The sequence below is a fragment of the Camelus dromedarius genome, chromosome 2 (genome assembly GCF_036321535.1).
Source record: "Camelus dromedarius isolate mCamDro1 chromosome 2, mCamDro1.pat, whole genome shotgun sequence".
NCBI classification, from domain to species: domain Eukaryota; kingdom Metazoa; phylum Chordata; class Mammalia; order Artiodactyla; family Camelidae; genus Camelus; species Camelus dromedarius.
Window position 1 is genome coordinate 71022551 of NC_087437.1, and position 18969 is coordinate 71041519.

Below are 18969 nucleotides of genomic sequence, written 5' to 3' on the forward strand. Positions count from 1 at the left end.
TAGAAGATTTCCATCATCTCAGAGAGTTCTATTGGACAGTACTGTCCTACACTCTGCCTTATGCAAAAAAATAAAAAGATTCTCTCAAACATCAAAGTATATAATTCTGACTTCCAGAAAGCCCCGGCTCTTACACACATAAGGCTCCCCTATGTCTCTTAGCAGGAGGGCTTTGGAATGGATGTGGGGGATTCCTAGTTACAGCCATGTTGCAGGACCGGGAAGAACCAGAAGACTGAACTCAAAACTCACCCTCAGAGTTGGTAGCCATGCTGCTGACCCCCTCCTCCTTGTGGGGTATGGTGAGCACATGTGAGTACTGCCATTCAGGCACAGCACACATGGCAACCCTGCCCGTCCAACTCAGCACTGATGGAATTGTCTGAACTTGAGTGTGTGGTGACTCACTTCCAGAGGCTCACGGACTGAGAGGGAACAAGTCACGAGACAAAACTGCATGGGAAAGTCCTGTCCACTCATGGAGATCATCTGCCTCAAAGTTCCATGACTCATCATTTCTCATATTTGTTCAGTATAATTCTTTGGGTTACAGATCAGACTCTGTATGCCCAGGGTTAGAATGCGGAGCAATAAGGGGTAGGGAGTCAGTAAATATATTCCTCCTCGAAAGCTCATTTACTGATTTATTTATTCTCCCCTCCCCATTATACAGTCTAAGAGGGCATCCAAGAGCACTTAAGAACACTTCCTGTCTTCACGAAGTGTAGACACACCCCTCTACCACAATCTCTCCTGTGATTCTTCCGAATAGATTTCTCAAAAGACATAAGAAGAAGGAAAAGCCTCCTCAAACCCTATTTTGAGTGAAAGAGAGGAAGAGACAGAGCCCACCAGAGACAGACACTCTCCCCAGGTACCACCTTGGCTGGGGCTCAGAGTCTAAAGCCACACTGTCCAATGAAAATACAATGGAAGTCACATACACAATTTAGATTTTCCAGTAGCCACATTCAGAAATTAAAAAGAAACAGGTCACATTGAGCTTAATGATATATTTTATTTATCCCAATAGATATAAAATATTATCATTTTGACATGTAATCAATATTTTTCAATTACTAATGTGGACAGTTTACATTCTTATTAAGTCTTCAACATCTGGTGTGTATTTATACGTCCATCACAGCCCATCTCAACATGACCGCCCACCTCTCACGTGCCTGACAGCCGCACAGGATGACGGGAACCTCCCGGAGTCCGGCTTTGGGGGGACTTTCTTGTATGGTTCTCCGAGGGAAGTCTCGTTCAGTGAATTCCACGTTAAAATTTATTTTCTGTCTAATTCAATCTCATTTTAGTAACCTGACCCATTTACAACATCTATGGGATTTTTTGTATTTTTATCACCATCCAAACGGCATTTGTAAATCTTTCCCTGATACTATCATCAGGTCAAATAACACTCAACTCTCAGTCCAGCCTCAGCTCGATATACGTCGTCTCCATATCAACACCACTCCCTTTCTGTCGTTACGTGTTCATTTCCAAGTTGTGACTAGTGTTCTCCTCCCAATCAATCTGCACTGATTTTGTAAGAAAAATACTGCAAACCGCCATGGCAAATAACAGCATTTTGACATATATCTACCTTTCTTCCAAAGGACTTGGCGCTCTGGATGGATTTCAGCTCACTGCCCCTAACTACATACATGTTTGGTAGAGAAGTGAAAAACATCAAAATAAAAATCCGAGGAGGAGGAGTTGAATCATCTCCTCATTTCACCTGCCTAATTCTTAGGGAGCAGGCCAGTGCTCTATTCTAACCGTGTTTTCACAACCTCTTCAGTTCCTGAGCCCATGAAAGAAAATCAGTCTCCTGGAAACCCAACCTCCCTCATTCTTCTAAGCGAGGCAGTGGGAGGATGAAAGCCTGCACAGCAGGTAAACAGACAGGAGCAGCTCAGATGCCCCTCCAGCCCCAGCACAACGCGGTGCGGGGGGTGAGCTCAAGGGCTTAAGGCAGCTGGTTGGAGGGTGCTCCTTTCTTAAACTCTGTGTCACTTCACCTTCCTTTTTTTTCCTAGGAAAAGTCCCTATTTTAAAAATCCAGATTTTCCTATTGGTGGGAGACAGATTCTTTCTTCAAAGTCTCAGTGTCAGATTGATAGAGAGGAGGTGGACAGCGGCCCGATGGCCAAGCTCCAGCCCCACAGTGGACGTGCACCGTTTCTGTGGGCTCCCCTAGTGCACGTGGCTGGAAGGTCCCAGAGTCCACTGTATCAGGCCATCTCTGGACTTGGTGTAAATCCAGCAAGAGGAGATTTGAATTGTCTGCCCAGAGAATAACATCTGAAGTCTTGCTGGCTCCCTGGTACCAGGGTGTTCCATGGGGGACTTTCAGCTCCCAATTTAATTTCTCTGAGTTCCCTAGACCAAACTCCTGCTCTCAGCAGCCCAGCCTCTGTTCCCTGCATCCTCCCAGGCCACTTCACCACAGATCAGCTTCTCCTGCCACCTCACCCTGAGCTTACATCTCTTCCCAAAGGCCTGTGTCCTGGATCCTTACCTCCTCACTATCTTTTCCTATAAATGTTGTCTCCCCACTTAACTGTAAGTTCTTGCAGGGCTGAGACCTACAAGATGAGATGATGGTTTAGTCATCCTCTGATCCCCCCACAGAAGCTGGCAGTGTGCCTTATTCATAAAAATGTCTGGAATGTGTGAATACTGATGAAAAGGGCAGTGAAGGAGGTAAGGGGCCCTGCAGTCACACCCTCATCACACCCTAAAGCCCTGCAGCTCCAAACCCTGCCCAGTGCTGCAGGGGGAATGCATTTCCCAGAGCCGCAGGATCTGCTCCAGCGGCCAGATTCAAAGCCAGGTCAAATGTTGTTTGGGTTTTTTTAACTTTGCATTCATAATCGAGATACAAGCTCCTCACCTGGGTCTGCCACAATGGAATGGAGGGAAAGGTAGAGGAGATGCAGACAGAGGAGAGGACGACATACATTCACTCAACTGAACACACACACAGAGGCACACGCACGTACACACGTCTGCACACACGCGCGCGCGTGCTTGCGCACTCGGAGCTGCGATGTGCAGATGCGCGTCGTCATCTGTGATAGCAAAGACCGGGCCGCGTCTCCTACAAGATGCCTCCCAGAGCTAACTGGTCTCGGCGGGGAAGCTGAGGCTCCCGAGGCTTCTGTAACTCAGGACGTTGAAGTAGTCGTGCGGCTCCGCATAGTCCTCTCCCGTCTGCTCCCTGCCAAGGCCGGCGGGCACGGCCTCCACCCGGACACAGCCGCCGGGGGATGACGGAGCCCTGGGCCGCCACTCCTCCTGCTCAGATGTCCCAAGGCTGCCTTCTGCAGAATGCATTCTGAGAGATTTCTTCCAGAAACAAACAAACAAACAAACAAACAAACAATGTGAGTACATGGGGATGTAGTTCAAAGTTACTCCTCAAGGGGGAGGGTATAGCTCAGTGGTCGAGCGCACCCTTAGCATGTACGAGGTCCCGGGTTCAATCCCCAGTCCCTCCATTAAAAATAAAAAGTCACCCCCCAACATGATCCATAGTTGTGATGACCTATAATCACACACACACACACACACACACACACACACACACACACACACACACACACACACACACACACAGCTGTGTTCTTACCAACACCAGTTTCTTAACTCTTAATCTCTCAACCCCGTCACAGCTAGATTTCGGTATTAACTGCTCCACTGAAAATTCCCCAGCTGCTCGTACGCTGAGCCCCCACCCAACCCCCTCACTACTTACCGGACACTGAGCCTGGGGAGGTAGCTTTCAGTCCCCACTCTCTCTTCCTCCTTCCTTGCTGCCTCTGACACAGCTTCCTCTCTGAGATGCTCTCCTTTCCTGGCTCCCATGGTGGCACGCTCTCCTGCTTCTCTGCCACCTGTGAAGCCACATCTAAAGATGCAGCCAGGCCTGCTCTTTTTCCTGCTTACACATCAGCTCCCAACGTAAAGAGGTTCCTCCGGGTTCCCACCTCTGCCTTCTCACACTCAACACCCCATCCATATGTCCATCTACAACCACCTTCTGTTCTCTGAGGGTTCCCAAATCTGTATCCAAACTATCCCAGGCTTCTGAGCTCCAGACCCCAATGTCCACCTGCTGACTGGGGCATCACCACCTCACCACCCACAAGTTCAGGCTCAATCTGTCTCTAGAGAACCCACCATGCCTGCTCCTATCATTGCTCCTGTCCCTGCATTCTCTGTCCTGATTGATGGCACCAGGCAACCAGAAACATGGTGATCAATTTCAAACTCCAATTGGCCATAAAATCTTATCCAGTTTTATCCCTAAGTAGCTCTGAAATTGATTCCCTCTTTTCCATCTCTACTTCCATGTCTCATCACTCACCTGTACCTCTAGACTCATGGGTCTTAGATTCTGTCTAACCTCTAGTCCAACCTTCACACGGCCACCAGTAGTGTGATCTTTCAAAAATGGAAGTTAGATCATGCCACACTTGTGCCTAAAATCCGTCAATGGCCCCCACTGTCCATAGGAGGGTGCTTAACCTCCTGTAACAGCCACCATGGACTTCAAACACCTTCAGTTGTATAAAAAAGATTGTGTAAGGTGCATTCTTCCAGGGAGAAAGGCTATCATTTCACTATATGCCCCACAAGGAGACTGTGTGTGATGCCTCGCAAAACACCTTTTGTGATTTGGTCACACTCACCTTTCCAGCTTCATTTCCTGAGTGCTTCTCCAGCCAGCACCCCAACTTCTGCTATAGGGCCTGGATGCCAGAGAGGCGCCATTTATTGAGAATCTGCTAGGAGCACAAAGTGGGCTAGTTTCTTTGTGTCTTCTCAGCAACAGCCCTATTGAAGTTCCTACTCTGGAATGAGCTGATAGGCACAGGCAGGTGACGTCCCAGTCCTGACTTGGGTTTGTCAGACCCCAGGCCGTGCTCGTCTCAGCCAGGCTGCCTCTCATCTTGCAGCTTCTTAAATGCCAGGCACTGTTTCCTGCCTCTCCGATGCTGTATATGCTACCCCCATTGTCCATTCCCTGTAGTTCCCTGAAACGCTGTCTACTCATTCCTCCAGACTCAGCTATCTGCAGCACACGTCCAGGAAGATGTCTCAGACCCTTCCGGGAGAGTTACAGCCTCCCTGTGTGTTCCACTGTGGGCCTGGGTGTTCTCCTTGGTAACAGTCAGTGCTGTCTGGAATTTATTTGTTTACCCTTCTGTCTCTTCCAAGCCCCAAACTGTGAGCTACCCCAAGGGAAAGATCTGTGCTATGTTCCTCTTTGTAACCTCAGAGCCCATAACAGATGCTCAATATATGTCTTAGGAGTGAAATACACACACACACACACAGTCTCTCTCTCACTTGCTCGCTTGCTCTCATTCGCACTCTCTCCCCCTCAGTCCCAAATCTAAATGAACAGAATTTTCCAAATCAAAGGACAGACTCATGGTCAGACAAGCACATTTGCACTTATGGAACGGTAGGACAGACAGTGAAATCTGTTCTGGAAAATCAAGGATGTGAAACCAGTCATCACATCCATATGACAGCGTCACAGGTGAGGGCTGTGCCCAGAAGCAAGAGAATGAAAGAACAGCAGGCACAAGCAGGGTGGCAGAAGAAACGCCTAATGACACGCCATGGAAAGCTGACATCCTCTCAGCCTTCACGGAGATGCTCTAGAGCGGGTCACCCAGCCCCTCCGTACGTCCAAACGGCAGAGTCACAGAGAGCCACACCCAGGCTTGGGAAATAACAACAAACACCAGCCAAACTTCATTCTGCCCAGCCCACTGCTCCCAGGATAGGAACCGGCACCATCCTCATCGGCTGGTGCCAAGCGCAGCAGAGCATGAATACGAGCAGAGTGTGAGCGGGAGGGCGGCCGGGGCGGCGCGGGTGGGCGCCGTGAACACGTGTCACAGAGCCGGGGTGGGGCCACACCGCAGGCTGAGCTGGGCTCACGCACTGTTTCATTCATTTCTTTTCAGTAGAAGTGGCTGTACCTTAACTGTAGGTGTGAAGAAAAGGAGGGTCATTGTAGGTCACGCTGATGCTGTAATTAAAAGAAACACTACATCCCTTGATGCAGCTCTCTCCATTTTAATCCTATAGATGCTCAAGTCTGTCTCAGAGCTGTGCGACCTTTTGAATTGGTGTGTTCTCATCTGCATTCTTAGACTGCCTGCCCTTGCCTTTGAATCTTAGGACTGTTTTGGCTTCCAGCAGCCCTCTGGGAAAAGCAAACATGCCTGAGGGGGTCTTTCAGCTGTTCTGTTTCCATCCCATCCTGTGTAGGGAACTTCGTAATTGGTTTTGTTTGTTTGTTTGTTTGTTTTTTAATTGAAATATAGTTGATTTACAATGTTGGGTTAGTTTCAGGTGTACAGCAAAGTGATTCAGTTATACGTATACATACATGTATTCTTTTTATTTTCCATTATAGGTCATTACAAGATATTGAATATAGTTCCCTGTGCTACGCAGTAGGTCCTTGTTGTTTATGTATTTTGTATATAGTATATATTGTATATGTTAATCTCAAACTCTTAATTTACTCCCCCACCTCCCCCTTTAGTAACCGTAAGTTTATTTTCTATGACTGTAAAGGGGACCCTGTCATTGTAATCAGTGTATAAAACAAGTCTGGGGTTAATGCACTGACGTTGTTCTAAAGGACCAAAGGGAGCTATGGAGGTCTGCAGGACCAACACGGCCCTCTTGGAGAACCTGACAACAGCTGGTAGTCATTGTCCTGGAGCAGGACACACCCATCTCTCTTTTCCCTCACAGAAGGTCCCCTGGGAGCAGTTTTCTCAGCAGTTGCTTAGCAAGAAATAATCATTCATTCAGTCATGATCAATCTATGCAATATAACTATTTATTGAGCACCAGGTATCATGAAGTGCTACAGTCAGTAAATTTTATGATAATGATAAGAGCTTAATAAATACACGCCAGGAAAAATGCCAGCTGGCTTACATGAATTATTTGACGTAACTTTTTCTACAACCCAAATAGGGCAGTACCATAATTCTTCCCACTTTACCAATGAAGAAGCTGAGACTCGGCAAAGTTAGGTGGCACAGTTACCCAAGTGTCAGAGCCAGGATCCAAAACCTAGTTCTGTCTGATTCCAAAAGCCATCCTCCTAAATAATGCAGTCCACTGGCTCTTGGGGGCTGCAGGGAAAGCTGTTGGTGCCCAGCTCAGATATCCTCCCCACCAGACCGGTGCTCCCAATCCCCAGAGACGAGGAGTCTAAGCTGTGAGTGGCTCACAGCTGCTCTTCCTCTGGAGAATCGCTCTTGGATCTCTCTGGGCGAGCAGCCAGCAATCAATGACTGACTGAGGTGGGTTTTCAAAAGGCCAGCTCCCTCCTCAAGGTCTGAGCAAATCTGCAAACAAGTCTTGCTTCAATCACATCTCCAGATGAGACCACACCCCTTAGCCCTACCCTGCTTCCTTCACTACCCTCCATCTGAGAGCCCATCCCAATAAGTCACTCTCATCAGAATTCACGTCATGCTCTATTTCTGGGATCTGATCTCAAATAGCTGCCCCTGGGAATGGCCCTAGAAGACAGACTCGAAGGGTGGGATTGTGGAGGGGAATCCCTCACCAGCTGGATGGGAATGTGAACCCCACCACCAGTATGAAATGGGATGGGACATAGATGGGAGAAGATTATGAGCTGGTAAGACATCTTGACATTTGAGAAGCGTGGGGCAGATAGTACTTTTGGGGACTATAGGATTGGGTAGCTTTTACTTAATTCCACTGATGTACTGAGAAGAGGCTGTGACACATCTACCAGCAACTGAAAGCAAAGTGTGAGAGTCAAAGCTACTCCCTGGCAGCATTTAAAGAAATGCAGCTGTAGCACTGCTGACCAGACAGAGGACCTAATTATAAGAGGGACAGAACTTCAAAGAAGGCTGAATCCTAAGCCTGGGTAAGTCTCCTATGTCAAAATCAGGGTCTTGGTGGGAAAGGAGGGATCTCTGTGACTAAGAGGAGGATCTCTGGGTAAATGGACTTGAGAGCCTTGAGCCACCATCCGGAGTTGCAGAAGTGGCCCCTTCCCCTTGATGGCAGATGGGCCCTGTCAGGACATGCTTCCACCTCCCCTACTGGCCACTGGCCCAAAATTAGGGAAAATCTCAGCCTGCAGTAACTGAGGGAGTGCTGGGCATGCTGAGGGAGGAGGGAGTGGAACAAAAGGACCTGGCTAACACGCACAGAGGAACTGGGAGAGTACGTCTGGGAGGGATCAGGGCTGGGTGAGTAGAACTTAAAACTGGGTGAGGGATCATTTGTTACTATTGGGACACATCCCACAACTCAAGGTTTAATACCCTCACAAGGGCCCCGGGACACTGCTGTCAATAGAGACGCCAACAGTGCTTTGGAAAACTATGGAAGAAATGAAATGCTCAGAGAAGTGGGGATGCTATAATGGACCCACGTGAAATAATAGAAACATATATACTGGTCTCTACCCCCAGTTCCTGCTAATATTTGGTCTTTATTAACCCCAGTTTCTGACACAGAGCCTTAAACTCCTATAATATCCTGAGTGATACGGATGTCATACACTGGGCTCCTAAATCCATTGGACTATCGTGGGACGGGACTGTCTTTTGGTCCAGTGAGGTAACTTTCAGTGGATTCCTGAATGGAGACTGGGTATCACCACCTGGAACTTCCAGCTTTACCCTCCATTATCCAGAGATGGGGGAAAGCTGGAAAATGAGCAAATAACCAATCACATCTATGTGATGAAGTCTCCATAAAGACCCCTGAAGTATGGGATGTGGAGGTGCTGAATACATCTATATGCTGGAAGGGTGGCACCCCCAGCTCCATGGGGACAGAAGGTCCTGTGCTCGGGACCCTTCAAGACCTCACCCCTATGTGTCTCCTTCATTTGGCTATTCATCTGTATCCTTTATCAAATTCTTTATTCTATAATAAACTGGTAGATGTAAGGAAGTGTTCCCCTGAGTTCTGAGAGCTGTCTCAGCAAATTATCAAATTTGAGGAGGGGGTTGTGGGAACCTCAATTTATAGCCAGTCGGTCAGACTTGCAACCAGCATCTGAAGTGGGGGCAGTCTTGTAGGACTGAGCCCCTAACTTGTGGGATCTGATGTTGACTCCAAGTAGGTAGTGTCAGAAATGGACTGATTATAGGACACCCAGATTGTGCAAAAGAACTGCTCGGTGTGGGAATAAACCCACACATCTGGTGTCAGAAGTGTTCTGTGTGGTGCCAAGAGTAGAGAAGAGGAAAAAACAGAGCTTTTCCCAATACAACCTGCTAAATCAGGGATTGGCAGATGAAGGCCCATAGGTCAAATCTAGGGCACCACGGACTTTTGTATTGCCCATGAGCTAAAAATAGATTTTATATTTTACAGTGGTTGAAAAACTTCAAAAGAAGAATGGTATTTTATTAAACACAAAAATTATATGAAATTCAAATTTCAGTGTTTATAAATAAAGGTTTATTGAAACACAGCCATGCTCATTTATTTGCATATTGTCTGTGGTGCTTTCACACTACGATGGCAGAGTTGTATCCTTGCAACAGAGACCCGATGACCCACAAAAGATATGTGTGTGTGTGTATGTGTATATGTGTGTGTGTGCGTGGCATAATGGCATATTACTCGTGTATTAAAAAGAATGAAGTAATCCCATTTGCAGCAACATGGATGGACCTAGAGATTATCATACCAAGTGAGGTAAGTCCAACATAGAAAGATGAGTATCATGTGATATCACTTATATGTGGAATCTTAAAAAAATGATATAAACAACTTATTTACAAAATAGAAACACACTCACAGAAGAGAAAACAAACTATGGTTACAAAGGGGAAAGGGAGTTATAGGGATAAATTAGGAGTTTGGGATTAGCAGATACAAACTACTATGTATAAAATAGTTAAACAAGGTCCTACTGTATAGCCAAAAAAACTATATTCAGTATGTTGTAATAACCTACCATGGAAAATAATGTGAAAAAGAATATATGTATGTATAACTGAATCACTTCACTATATACCTGAAACTAACACAACAGTGTAAATCAACTATGGTTCAATTTAAAAAAAAAATAGGAGTTCTGCTTCCGGTAGAACTATGTTGCTTTGAAACAACCTTTCCATTGAGAACAGCTGGAAAAGCTGAACAAAATATTAGAAACATCTATTTGTAGTAATCAGAAATCTACCAGATCAGTGAGAAATCTGAGGGCTGGGGAGCAAGATCCAGGAATAGGAAGTCCAGAGGGGTGAGATGAGCATTTGGGGAGATTTTCTCCTAGAGAAATTGCCTGAAAGTTACAGCTGAGAGGCAGATAAGCTACAGAGATTCTAGCTGGAGGGACAAAATTTAGAGTTCAGAAACCACCAAGGAGAGGAGACTTGGCAATACCACAGGCTTGAGTCGGGACCCTGAAGGACTACCCCCTACAAGTAAGGAAGTACCAGAAATTAAGTTCAGTTTTAAATCTTCTCACCATGATTTAATTAAAGTGACGGGAATGCTAGTACCTGCAGACCAGTCATCTGATAGAAGCAAAAAGGAATCTTCTCTAGAGGAAGGTGATATTAACACCTCAAGTTACTGCTACTAGTTTTCATGTAGAAAGTGTAGCACTCAATGAAAAGTAAACAGTCAAGAAGATGGGTCCAAAAAACAAGCAAAAGGAGAGAATATTAAAAGACCCACGGAGAACTCAATTAATAGGATTATCAGGCACAGACTTCAAAATAACTATGATTAATATTTTCAAAGAATTCAAAACAAGATTGAGAATTTTGGCAGACTGTAAACTATTCAAACAAAGGACAAAATAGGAGTCCTGGAGCTGAAAAATATGATAGCAGAAATGAAGAACTTAACAGATGGATTTAACAGAAGATTAGATACATCAAAGAAGATATTTAGTAAACTGGAAGGCATGTCCAAAGAAAACATTTGATGAGACAAGTGGATGGAAAATACAAAAAAGAGGGTAAGGGACGTGGGAAAAAGTGAAAATGTTGAAAATACCACCTGTGATTAGAATTCTGGAAGGAAAAGAAAGCAAGGACAGAGAAATAATATATGAAGAAATAATAGCCAAGAATGACAAAAACTAACAAATGATATCAAGCCACAAATTCAAACAGCACTCCAAACCCCAAACAGAATAAAAACACTGATAGCTTTATTCAATTATATCACTGTGCAATTACTGAAAATCACTGAATATCAAAGAGAAAGAAATTTTTTAAAGAGCCAGAAAAGAACATATATCTTCCAAGGAGCAAAAATAAGACTCTCATATAATTTCTCAACAGAAATATGAGAAGCCAGAGACAATGGAACAATATTTCCCACGTGCTGAAAGAAAATTACCAGCAAAGAACTCTATGCCCAGCAAAACAAATATATCACTTTTAAATTAAGGAAAAATTAAGACATTTTCAGACAAACAAAAAGCAAGATAATTCATCACTAGCATGCCTGCCTTCAAGGAAATACTAAAGGATATTCTTTAGGCAGAAGGAAAACGACCCTAGTTATAACACAGGACATGCAGGAAGACATGAAGAGCAACAGAAGGGGTAAATCTAAGTGAATATTGACTCATAAGACAATTACCATTTCTTTGGGGTTTAAAATTTAGAGAGAACTAAAATACATGACAACAACAGCAATAAGTTGGGGAGGTAGGTGAAGAGATAATGTGTTCTAAGGTTTCTGCAAAATCCAAGAAATGATAAAAGTACTAATACATATTGGACTTTAATAAGTCAAGGGTCTATTTTGTAATCTGTAGCATAACCACTTAAAGAAAAGGAAAAGTGCATAACTACTAAACAGATCTTTTTAATAATAAGTACTTAATTCAAAAAACAGGAAGAAAGAGTAGAGGGGGGAAAAATACAGGCAAAACAAACACGAAGAAAACAAGGTGATAAGTTGCAAACCCACCTACATCAGGAGTAACAGCACCAAGTACCAGTCCAGAGAGAGCAAAGTGGGGCTGCAGAGTTGAGTTGTTAGTTGAGCGGAACCAGAGTTGGAGGGAAAGTGAGTCAGGCGCTGGGGAGGAGGATCTGGAATGAGGTGGAAAACACCGTTGGGAATCAAAGGCTGACCTTCCCCGGAATGTTTTAGTGACTTGAATGAAGGCACCTGGGATGGCTCTAAAGGCCCGAGAGGGCAGACGCAACAAGGAGCAGGAATTCTTTCACTCATCCTAATCAGCAGGTTCTAGTTATGACACAAGGACATGGATATGTTCCTTCACGGTTTACAAAGCTTTCACATGCAATGTGCCACCTGCCCATCACAGCCCTGTGACAGAGAGCCAGCGGAATCATAATCCCCATTTTATAGGTCAAGACGTGAGACCTGGGAGATTAAACAACATCCCTATCGTCACACACTTGATGCTGAGATTAGAAGCTTCCAGTTCCCCATCCAGTACTCTTTAGCCACGTGATCTCTTAAGCTAGAGTAACAGAGGATTTACAACCTCCTGATCTTGCTATGTACCTTTTACTCCTAAATTTTTGGAGTGTTTATTTCTTATCCAACAGAAGTGCTAGGTAGCCTAGCACAACTAAAGGGTTGTTAAAACTGAATAAGCAAATGTTCAAAAACCCTGGCACAGATGCAAGTTTGCAACAAACTGACAGCAGATAAATCAAACTCTCAGAGGAATGGCTCAAGCAACAGGCAGGAGCCAGGAATTGCAGGTGACAGCAAGATGGGGAGGATATAGATCCAATCTTTCAGGGGCTCCCAGACAAGGGAAGGGACGGAAAGAGAGCATAGACAATGCCACTAAAGGGCAGAAGGAGGACCATGAAGAAGACACAAAGAGCAGTGGAGGAGATCACATCTGGGTCTCTCTCTGGACAGAAAGGGGACATGGAAGGACCAGGGGGCAGGGGTGGGGTGTCCAGGACTGAATGTGCAGCCAGAGTCATTACCTTTCGGGCCACTGTGACCACCACAATGACTGCTGTGCAGATGACCACCAGCGCTGTGGCCGTGGCTCCAAGCAAAGGGACCAGGAACCCAGCGCTGTGCTCAGCCACTAGAGGGAAGACAAGATAAAGGTGAGTGAGCCGAGGCCAGAAACAAAGGGCAGCCATGACCCGGGGGAGCCTCAGTGTCCAGGCACGGGCGTGGAGGCTGGCCAGGCCTTTCTCTGACCACAGGTCTGGAGTCTTTCAGCCCAGCTCTTTGGACAGTGGAGCATCTACCTGGCCCATCATGAAATCAAAGACTGAGTTCTCGAGGGGCGTACACTTGACACCAGGGCAGACCGTTTTCCATACGCCCCTCTCCTGTTTGACAAAATCACTTTCATACTCACTTCGTAATAGTCATGAAATGAAACAAACTGCACCCAGAAAAAAGCAGAAAATGAACATTTTCTTTTATTAAACTTCATATTTGTAATCAAACTAGTAAAAAAAGTTTAATTAAAAATTAAATTAATATTAAAGTACAAAGAAAAAAAAAAGCATAAGTCTTTCCCCTTAAGCCTGTCAGGCTTACTCCAGCCAGGCTGGGAGACCCCGGAGGGAGTGGGGGGGGCAGCTTTTCCTTTTCTGTTTTGCCAGCACCTGGCACCCAGCAGGTGCTCAATAAATATTTGTGACATGAATTAAAGCACAAACAAATGAATTTCCATTAAGATGTAAAATGTAAATGGAAGGAGAAAGAATTAGGAAGGGAGTTTTGAAGAGATGAGTGGTACCTGACCCAAGGAGAGCATGAGGGAAACAGGACAACTGTCAGGATGTGCACTGCGCTGTGGGTGGAAAGGTTTCCAGGCTGCCTCATCCCATCTCCACCTCCCTCCCAGGAATTCGGGCAGAACCCAGGGGTCTAAGGCAGTCTCCAGAGAAGGGTGTAGCAGAGGCCAGGCCCTCTTCTCTCTAACAAAGGGCTTAGGTTTCTAGGAAGATGGTTAAGGCAAGAGATCACTTAGGAAGGGCAATGCCCACGGTAGCCACAGGGACCGGGAAGGGGGAGCCAAATCCCCCAGAATGTGTTCCTCCTGCCCTGAGGACTCAGTCTCCTGCCTGGCCACAGGTAGGGAAAGAGGGCTGACGGAGAGCAAAGCTGGAGCCGGTCAGAGCGGGGCAGAGGGCCATCTGCAGAACCAGAGGAGGATCTGGGCTCTTCCCCACTTGCTGCATTGGCCTCTGTCAGGGCTCCAGAAGAAGTAGCATTTGAGAAGAAACTTTAAGGTAAGTTTTATCTTCTCAGTTTACACACATTTTGCTAACTTATAAAACTTAATCTCCAACACAAGCAATGGCAGCAAATAGCAGTTCTAAGGGTGGGGCTGAGGGGAACCAGAACACCCATGTTATTGTCAGCTCTGCTGCTCTGAGCCACTGCCAAGCCTCAGCTTCCACCTCCACCAGACAGTCAAATGGGAATCAGGGAGTCATATTCACAGCTAACATCATGCTTACCATGTTCCAGGGGCTGTTCTAAGGGCATTTTCTTTCAGTAAGTAATTCAGTCCTATGTTAGCACCTTATAAGGTCTTACATCTCTTCCTCATTTCAAAGATGAGAAAAACCATGTGCAGAGAAGCTCAGTAATCCTCTCTGAGGTCAACAGCAACACCAGGATTTGGACCCAGGCTGTCTGGCGTAAGAGTCTGAGCTCACCACCACTCTGCTATCCTGTCTCTCAGTCACGATTTAACAATCCTTTCCCCACCCTCCAGACGACTGGGTTCAGTGTCCAGGTGGCTAATGAAGGGGAGAGCATTTTGGAAACTATGAAATACCACACAAATGTAAATTATTGTACATTGATGCTTAGCAAACACTGGGCTCTAATCCTTTACAAATTTAGGGGCTAATTCTAATTTGCATAATTGATGCTAAACTAATTAACTAGAACCCTTCTCCAATGACCAGAACAACTGGTCTTCCCAACAAATAAACATAAGACATGTTTCCTACCCAAAACAGTGGTTCACAATACCCTCTGCACATTCAAATGGGGGATGTTTTTAGAACCCAACACAACCTGCCCTGGCCCTAGAGATTCTGACCCAACTGGTCTGGGATGGGGCACCAGCATCAGTATCATTTAAAAGCTCCCTGGTAATTCGAACGTGAACCAGGGTTGGGAGGCCCTACTCTGCAGTGTTCAGCAGGAATGCATTTTCTCTCCTAGTGGACGAGGATCATCAGCCACCCGGCTCAAGGCGACATACCTGAGCTTTGTAGGACTTCCAGAAAGAGTATCCCTTTGTAAATCCCGTCAGGGTAGGTGTGATAGATACAGGAGTACTCTCCTGTGTCGTTCATGGTCAGCAACCGGAGGGTGAGGCCCAGGTGGGGGCCTGGGACCACTCGCTCTGTGAAGGCTGGGTCGATGTGCCACCCCAAGTTAGTGTGATGAATGGCCAGGGCGTGGTCCTGCTGCTCCCAGTTGACTTGAGTCACTTTGGCAGTGGTGGAGGAGAGGTGACACTGTAAGGTGACAGAGCCACCTTCCTCTGCAGAAATGTTCCCCGTTGTTACTATTCTGCCTGTCACGGCGCCTAGGGAAGGGAGAAAAGCATGCATTTTTTTTTTGTGCTGTTTTTTTTAAATTGCAGTACAGTCAGTTTACAGTGTTGTGTCAATTTCAGGTGTACGGCAGTGTTTCAGTCATACACATACATGCATATATTTGTTTTCATATTCTTTTCCATTATAGGTTACTACGAGGCATTGAATACAGTTCCCTGTGCTGTACAGTAGAAACTCATTTATTTATATATAGTAGCTAGTATCTGCAAATCTCGAACTCCCAATTTATTCCTTCCTACCCACTTTCCCCCAGTAACCCTACGTTTGTTTTCTGTATCTATGAACCTGTTTCTGTTCCGTCACGCATTTTTAACAGCGGGTCTTGAAACTTCCTGTAGAAATTCCAAGGGGCTTAGAAGCCACAATTGGTTTTTGGAATGACAGTCTCTCCAGTCTGTCCTGTCACCCCCCCACCCCGTACAGACCATAAATGCTACACAGCATAGCACTTCACCCTCTCAGGATACTCTTCTGGAATATATCTCCATGATGGGCATATTGATTATTTCCACACACTTACTTTGTCTCTCTACCTAGAATATAAGCCCTTGTCAGCCTCTGCCTCTGTTTTATTGTATCTTCCAACAGCCAGTTCTGTGCTGGGAACATTATCCTTTGAAGTAGAACCTGGTTGTTTTGGGTAACTGCCATTTGGGGAGCCTGGAAAAACCTTCTGAAAGCCAGGAAATCCAAAGGAAAGGAGGCTTGGAGAGGAGTCCTGTTTCTCCCAGGCAAAGCCACCCTCCTGGGCGCTGACCCCTATCCCCCCAGATGGTTCAGAAAGCAAAATGAAAAGCAAACTATATCACAGTTTTTAAATAGAAAGTAACACCCCAAGAAACATCCGTTTATGATTTTTTAAATAGAAGGAAATAGAGTAACTTAAACTCAGTCTATACTAGTAGGATCTCTGGAACCTGTGACGAAGACATTTTTGATCCACAGAGAACATACAATGTTTTTCTAGAAGTTTCCTCAAGGACAGAAGAAAGGAGACAAGCAGGAGTGAACTTCTGCCAGCAAACTCATCAGTCCCCCTCCTGCTTCTTTTCTTGAGCCAGTCAGGCACCTCCCAACCCCAAGTCCTTCATCCACCACCCAAGGCAGAATGGCGCCTCCTTCTCAGAGACTGCCGTTTCTCACACTAGGGGACACCCGACTCTGAAAACGGGATTTCCTGCCCCAGACAGATGAGGTATAATTGCTCCAGCCGCTCTCCCTCTTCCTCCAGTTCCAGGCTAGACTTCAGGCCTTACCTGAGGCGGGGAGGGGAGCCTGCCTCAGCCCCTGGGCCCAGATCAGGAGGAGACACCACTGCATGCTTCTGCCCAGGAGGCCGACAGGAAGCAGTTGTGGCCTCTTCTGCCACCGAAACTGGCCGACTGCAGATGGCAGGGTGAAACTGAGCCTATGAGGAGAGAGGGTCTCGGAAAAACCCAGTTCAGCAAAAACAGCGTCAAAGACAGTCAAAGCTCTCAACAAGTACACAAACTGCACAGGGCCAGCCACAAGAAAGACCATGAAGGAAACACACTGAAAAATAAACAAAAATGTGGTTAGAGGTACACTGGTCTTTGGACTACTATTAGTCAATCTACTGTTTTTAAGTTCTATCTCAATGTACTTTTTGTTTCGTCAGCCTTTATCCATCTAACGAGCTCAAGGGCCTCTATGTAGGGCCCTTGGCTCTGGAGAGCCTGTTCCTGATGGGGTTCACTGGGGTCCCCCAACTCCATCCTGCTAAAGAGTGTGCAATGATAAGAGAAACCTAAGTTTGCGCTCTTAAAAGCCAGGATCTGCACTTGAAGTCAAATGAACTATGGAACAAGAGGCCTTGACTTCAGGAACAGGACACAGGTGGGATAAAAGTCTATCTCAAACAAAGCAGCTTTCCCCCGAAGGAAATAAGATCCCCGCTCCTTACTCTTACCTCTTCTGTCTTGGTTATTTGGACTGAGAGGTTGTCGAATGCAGGCTTAGTCTCCATGACCCAGTAGAATCAGAAGAATGAGTTTCCTTGTGTGTGATGACCCCGTGACGTCTGTGGAGGTAAAGAAGGGCGAGCCTCCGTTCCTGACCCTGGATTGGGATTCGCTGACATTTGCCTGGAGCTGCCAGTGCATCACCAAGTCCTACTGATCACCCATCTTCCCTTCCTGCTTCCCTCCCTCCCTTCTTCTAACTGTTCCTTCATTCATTCAAAAGTCCCTGAGTGCCTGAGAAGCGCCAGACTCAACACTAGGCTCTGAGGTAGGAGGGTGAATAATCACAGCCCCTCAGACAGGCCACAGTCAAAGCTTGCTCTCCGGTGAAGCCACACTGAGGAGAGGAAGTGGAAGGTGCACTGTCATCTGCCTTCAGGGCTCGCCACTGCCACCTTGGGCATGCGCCATGGCGTATGTCTTAAAAGCCTGCTGCTCTGCCAGGGGGAACATCCAAAGCCTGGTGCTCTGCGTCTCATTCTAGCTGAGCACCAGAGCATTCCTTACCACCCAGGTTCCTGTCCTCTTTCTCTTCTGCAGGACGCTCCATCTCAAACCAGTGTCCCCCTCTCCCTGGGTACTGCTCATCCCCAGCTCTGCACCATGATCCATGCACCCTCCACAACCCACCTCCAGTCCCTTAGAAAACATATGCCTCATCAGCGTCTTCCTGCCTACCCCAATCCAACCTGTCTTTCGAGGCTCACATCAAGATACATCGCCTCCACCCCTTCGCGACAGCCACAGAGCCTGCAGCTGAAGGAGCTACAAGACCTAATGCATGTCCACCTGATGTGGGTCTAGAGATTGAACTGGCAGGGTATTTCCAAAACTGATTGCCAAGGCAGAGGAGCCAGGGGTGGGAAAGCCTATAGCAGCTCCCGGGAATAGAGCAGAGAGAGAGATGGTATCTGGGGTCTGGACTATAAAAAACTTACAGCCTCTGTTTCTACAGGGGAGGCGGGTAGAAACCACAGAGGCAGGACCTGTCTTACACAGCTGGCCTTCTGTATCCGGGGGTTTTGCATCTGCAGATTCACCCAAATGCAGATCTAAAATATAAAATAAAATTAAAAATCCAGGAAGTTACAAACAGCAAAACTTGAATTTGTCATGTACCTTCAACTATTTACATAGCATTTATGTTGTACTTACAACTATTTACATAGCACTTACATGCTATTATGTATTATAAGTAACCTATAAATGATTTAAAGTATACGGGATGATATGCGTAGGTTATATGCAAATACTGCATCATTTTATATAAGGGATTTGAGCACCTGCAGGGCTCCTGGAACCAGTCTTCCACAGACACTGAAGGACAACTGTATAAAGAGAAAGCCAAAGAAATTTAGACTGGATTA

The 18969-nt window shown here is 46.1% G+C and overlaps 1 protein-coding gene across 5 annotated transcripts; it reads right to left on the minus strand.

The window, feature by feature from the left end:
• Positions 1-998: 998 nt before the first annotated feature.
• On the minus strand, positions 999-18628 carry TIGIT (T cell immunoreceptor with Ig and ITIM domains). Of its 5 annotated transcripts, none has more exons than XM_064495122.1 (6): positions 18541-18628; positions 17551-17661; positions 16877-17153; positions 15260-15589; positions 12999-13105; positions 999-3357 (listed from the first exon to the last, which is right to left on the minus strand). In XM_064495122.1, exons 2-6 carry the CDS (start codon positions 17605-17607, stop codon positions 3130-3132), a joined length of 999 nt encoding a protein of 332 aa, XP_064351192.1. In that variant the 5' UTR covers positions 17608-17661; positions 18541-18628; the 3' UTR covers positions 999-3129. The 5 variants fall into 5 exon arrangements, with proteins under 5 accessions (XP_064351192.1, XP_064351198.1, XP_031308660.1 ...); XM_064495126.1 differs by lacking the exon at positions 18541-18628 and adding an exon at positions 3767-3905 and having other exon boundaries at positions 3178-3357; positions 17551-17932; XM_064495128.1 differs by lacking the exon at positions 18541-18628 and having other exon boundaries at positions 16877-17028; positions 17551-17932.
• Positions 18629-18969: the final 341 nt, after the last annotated feature.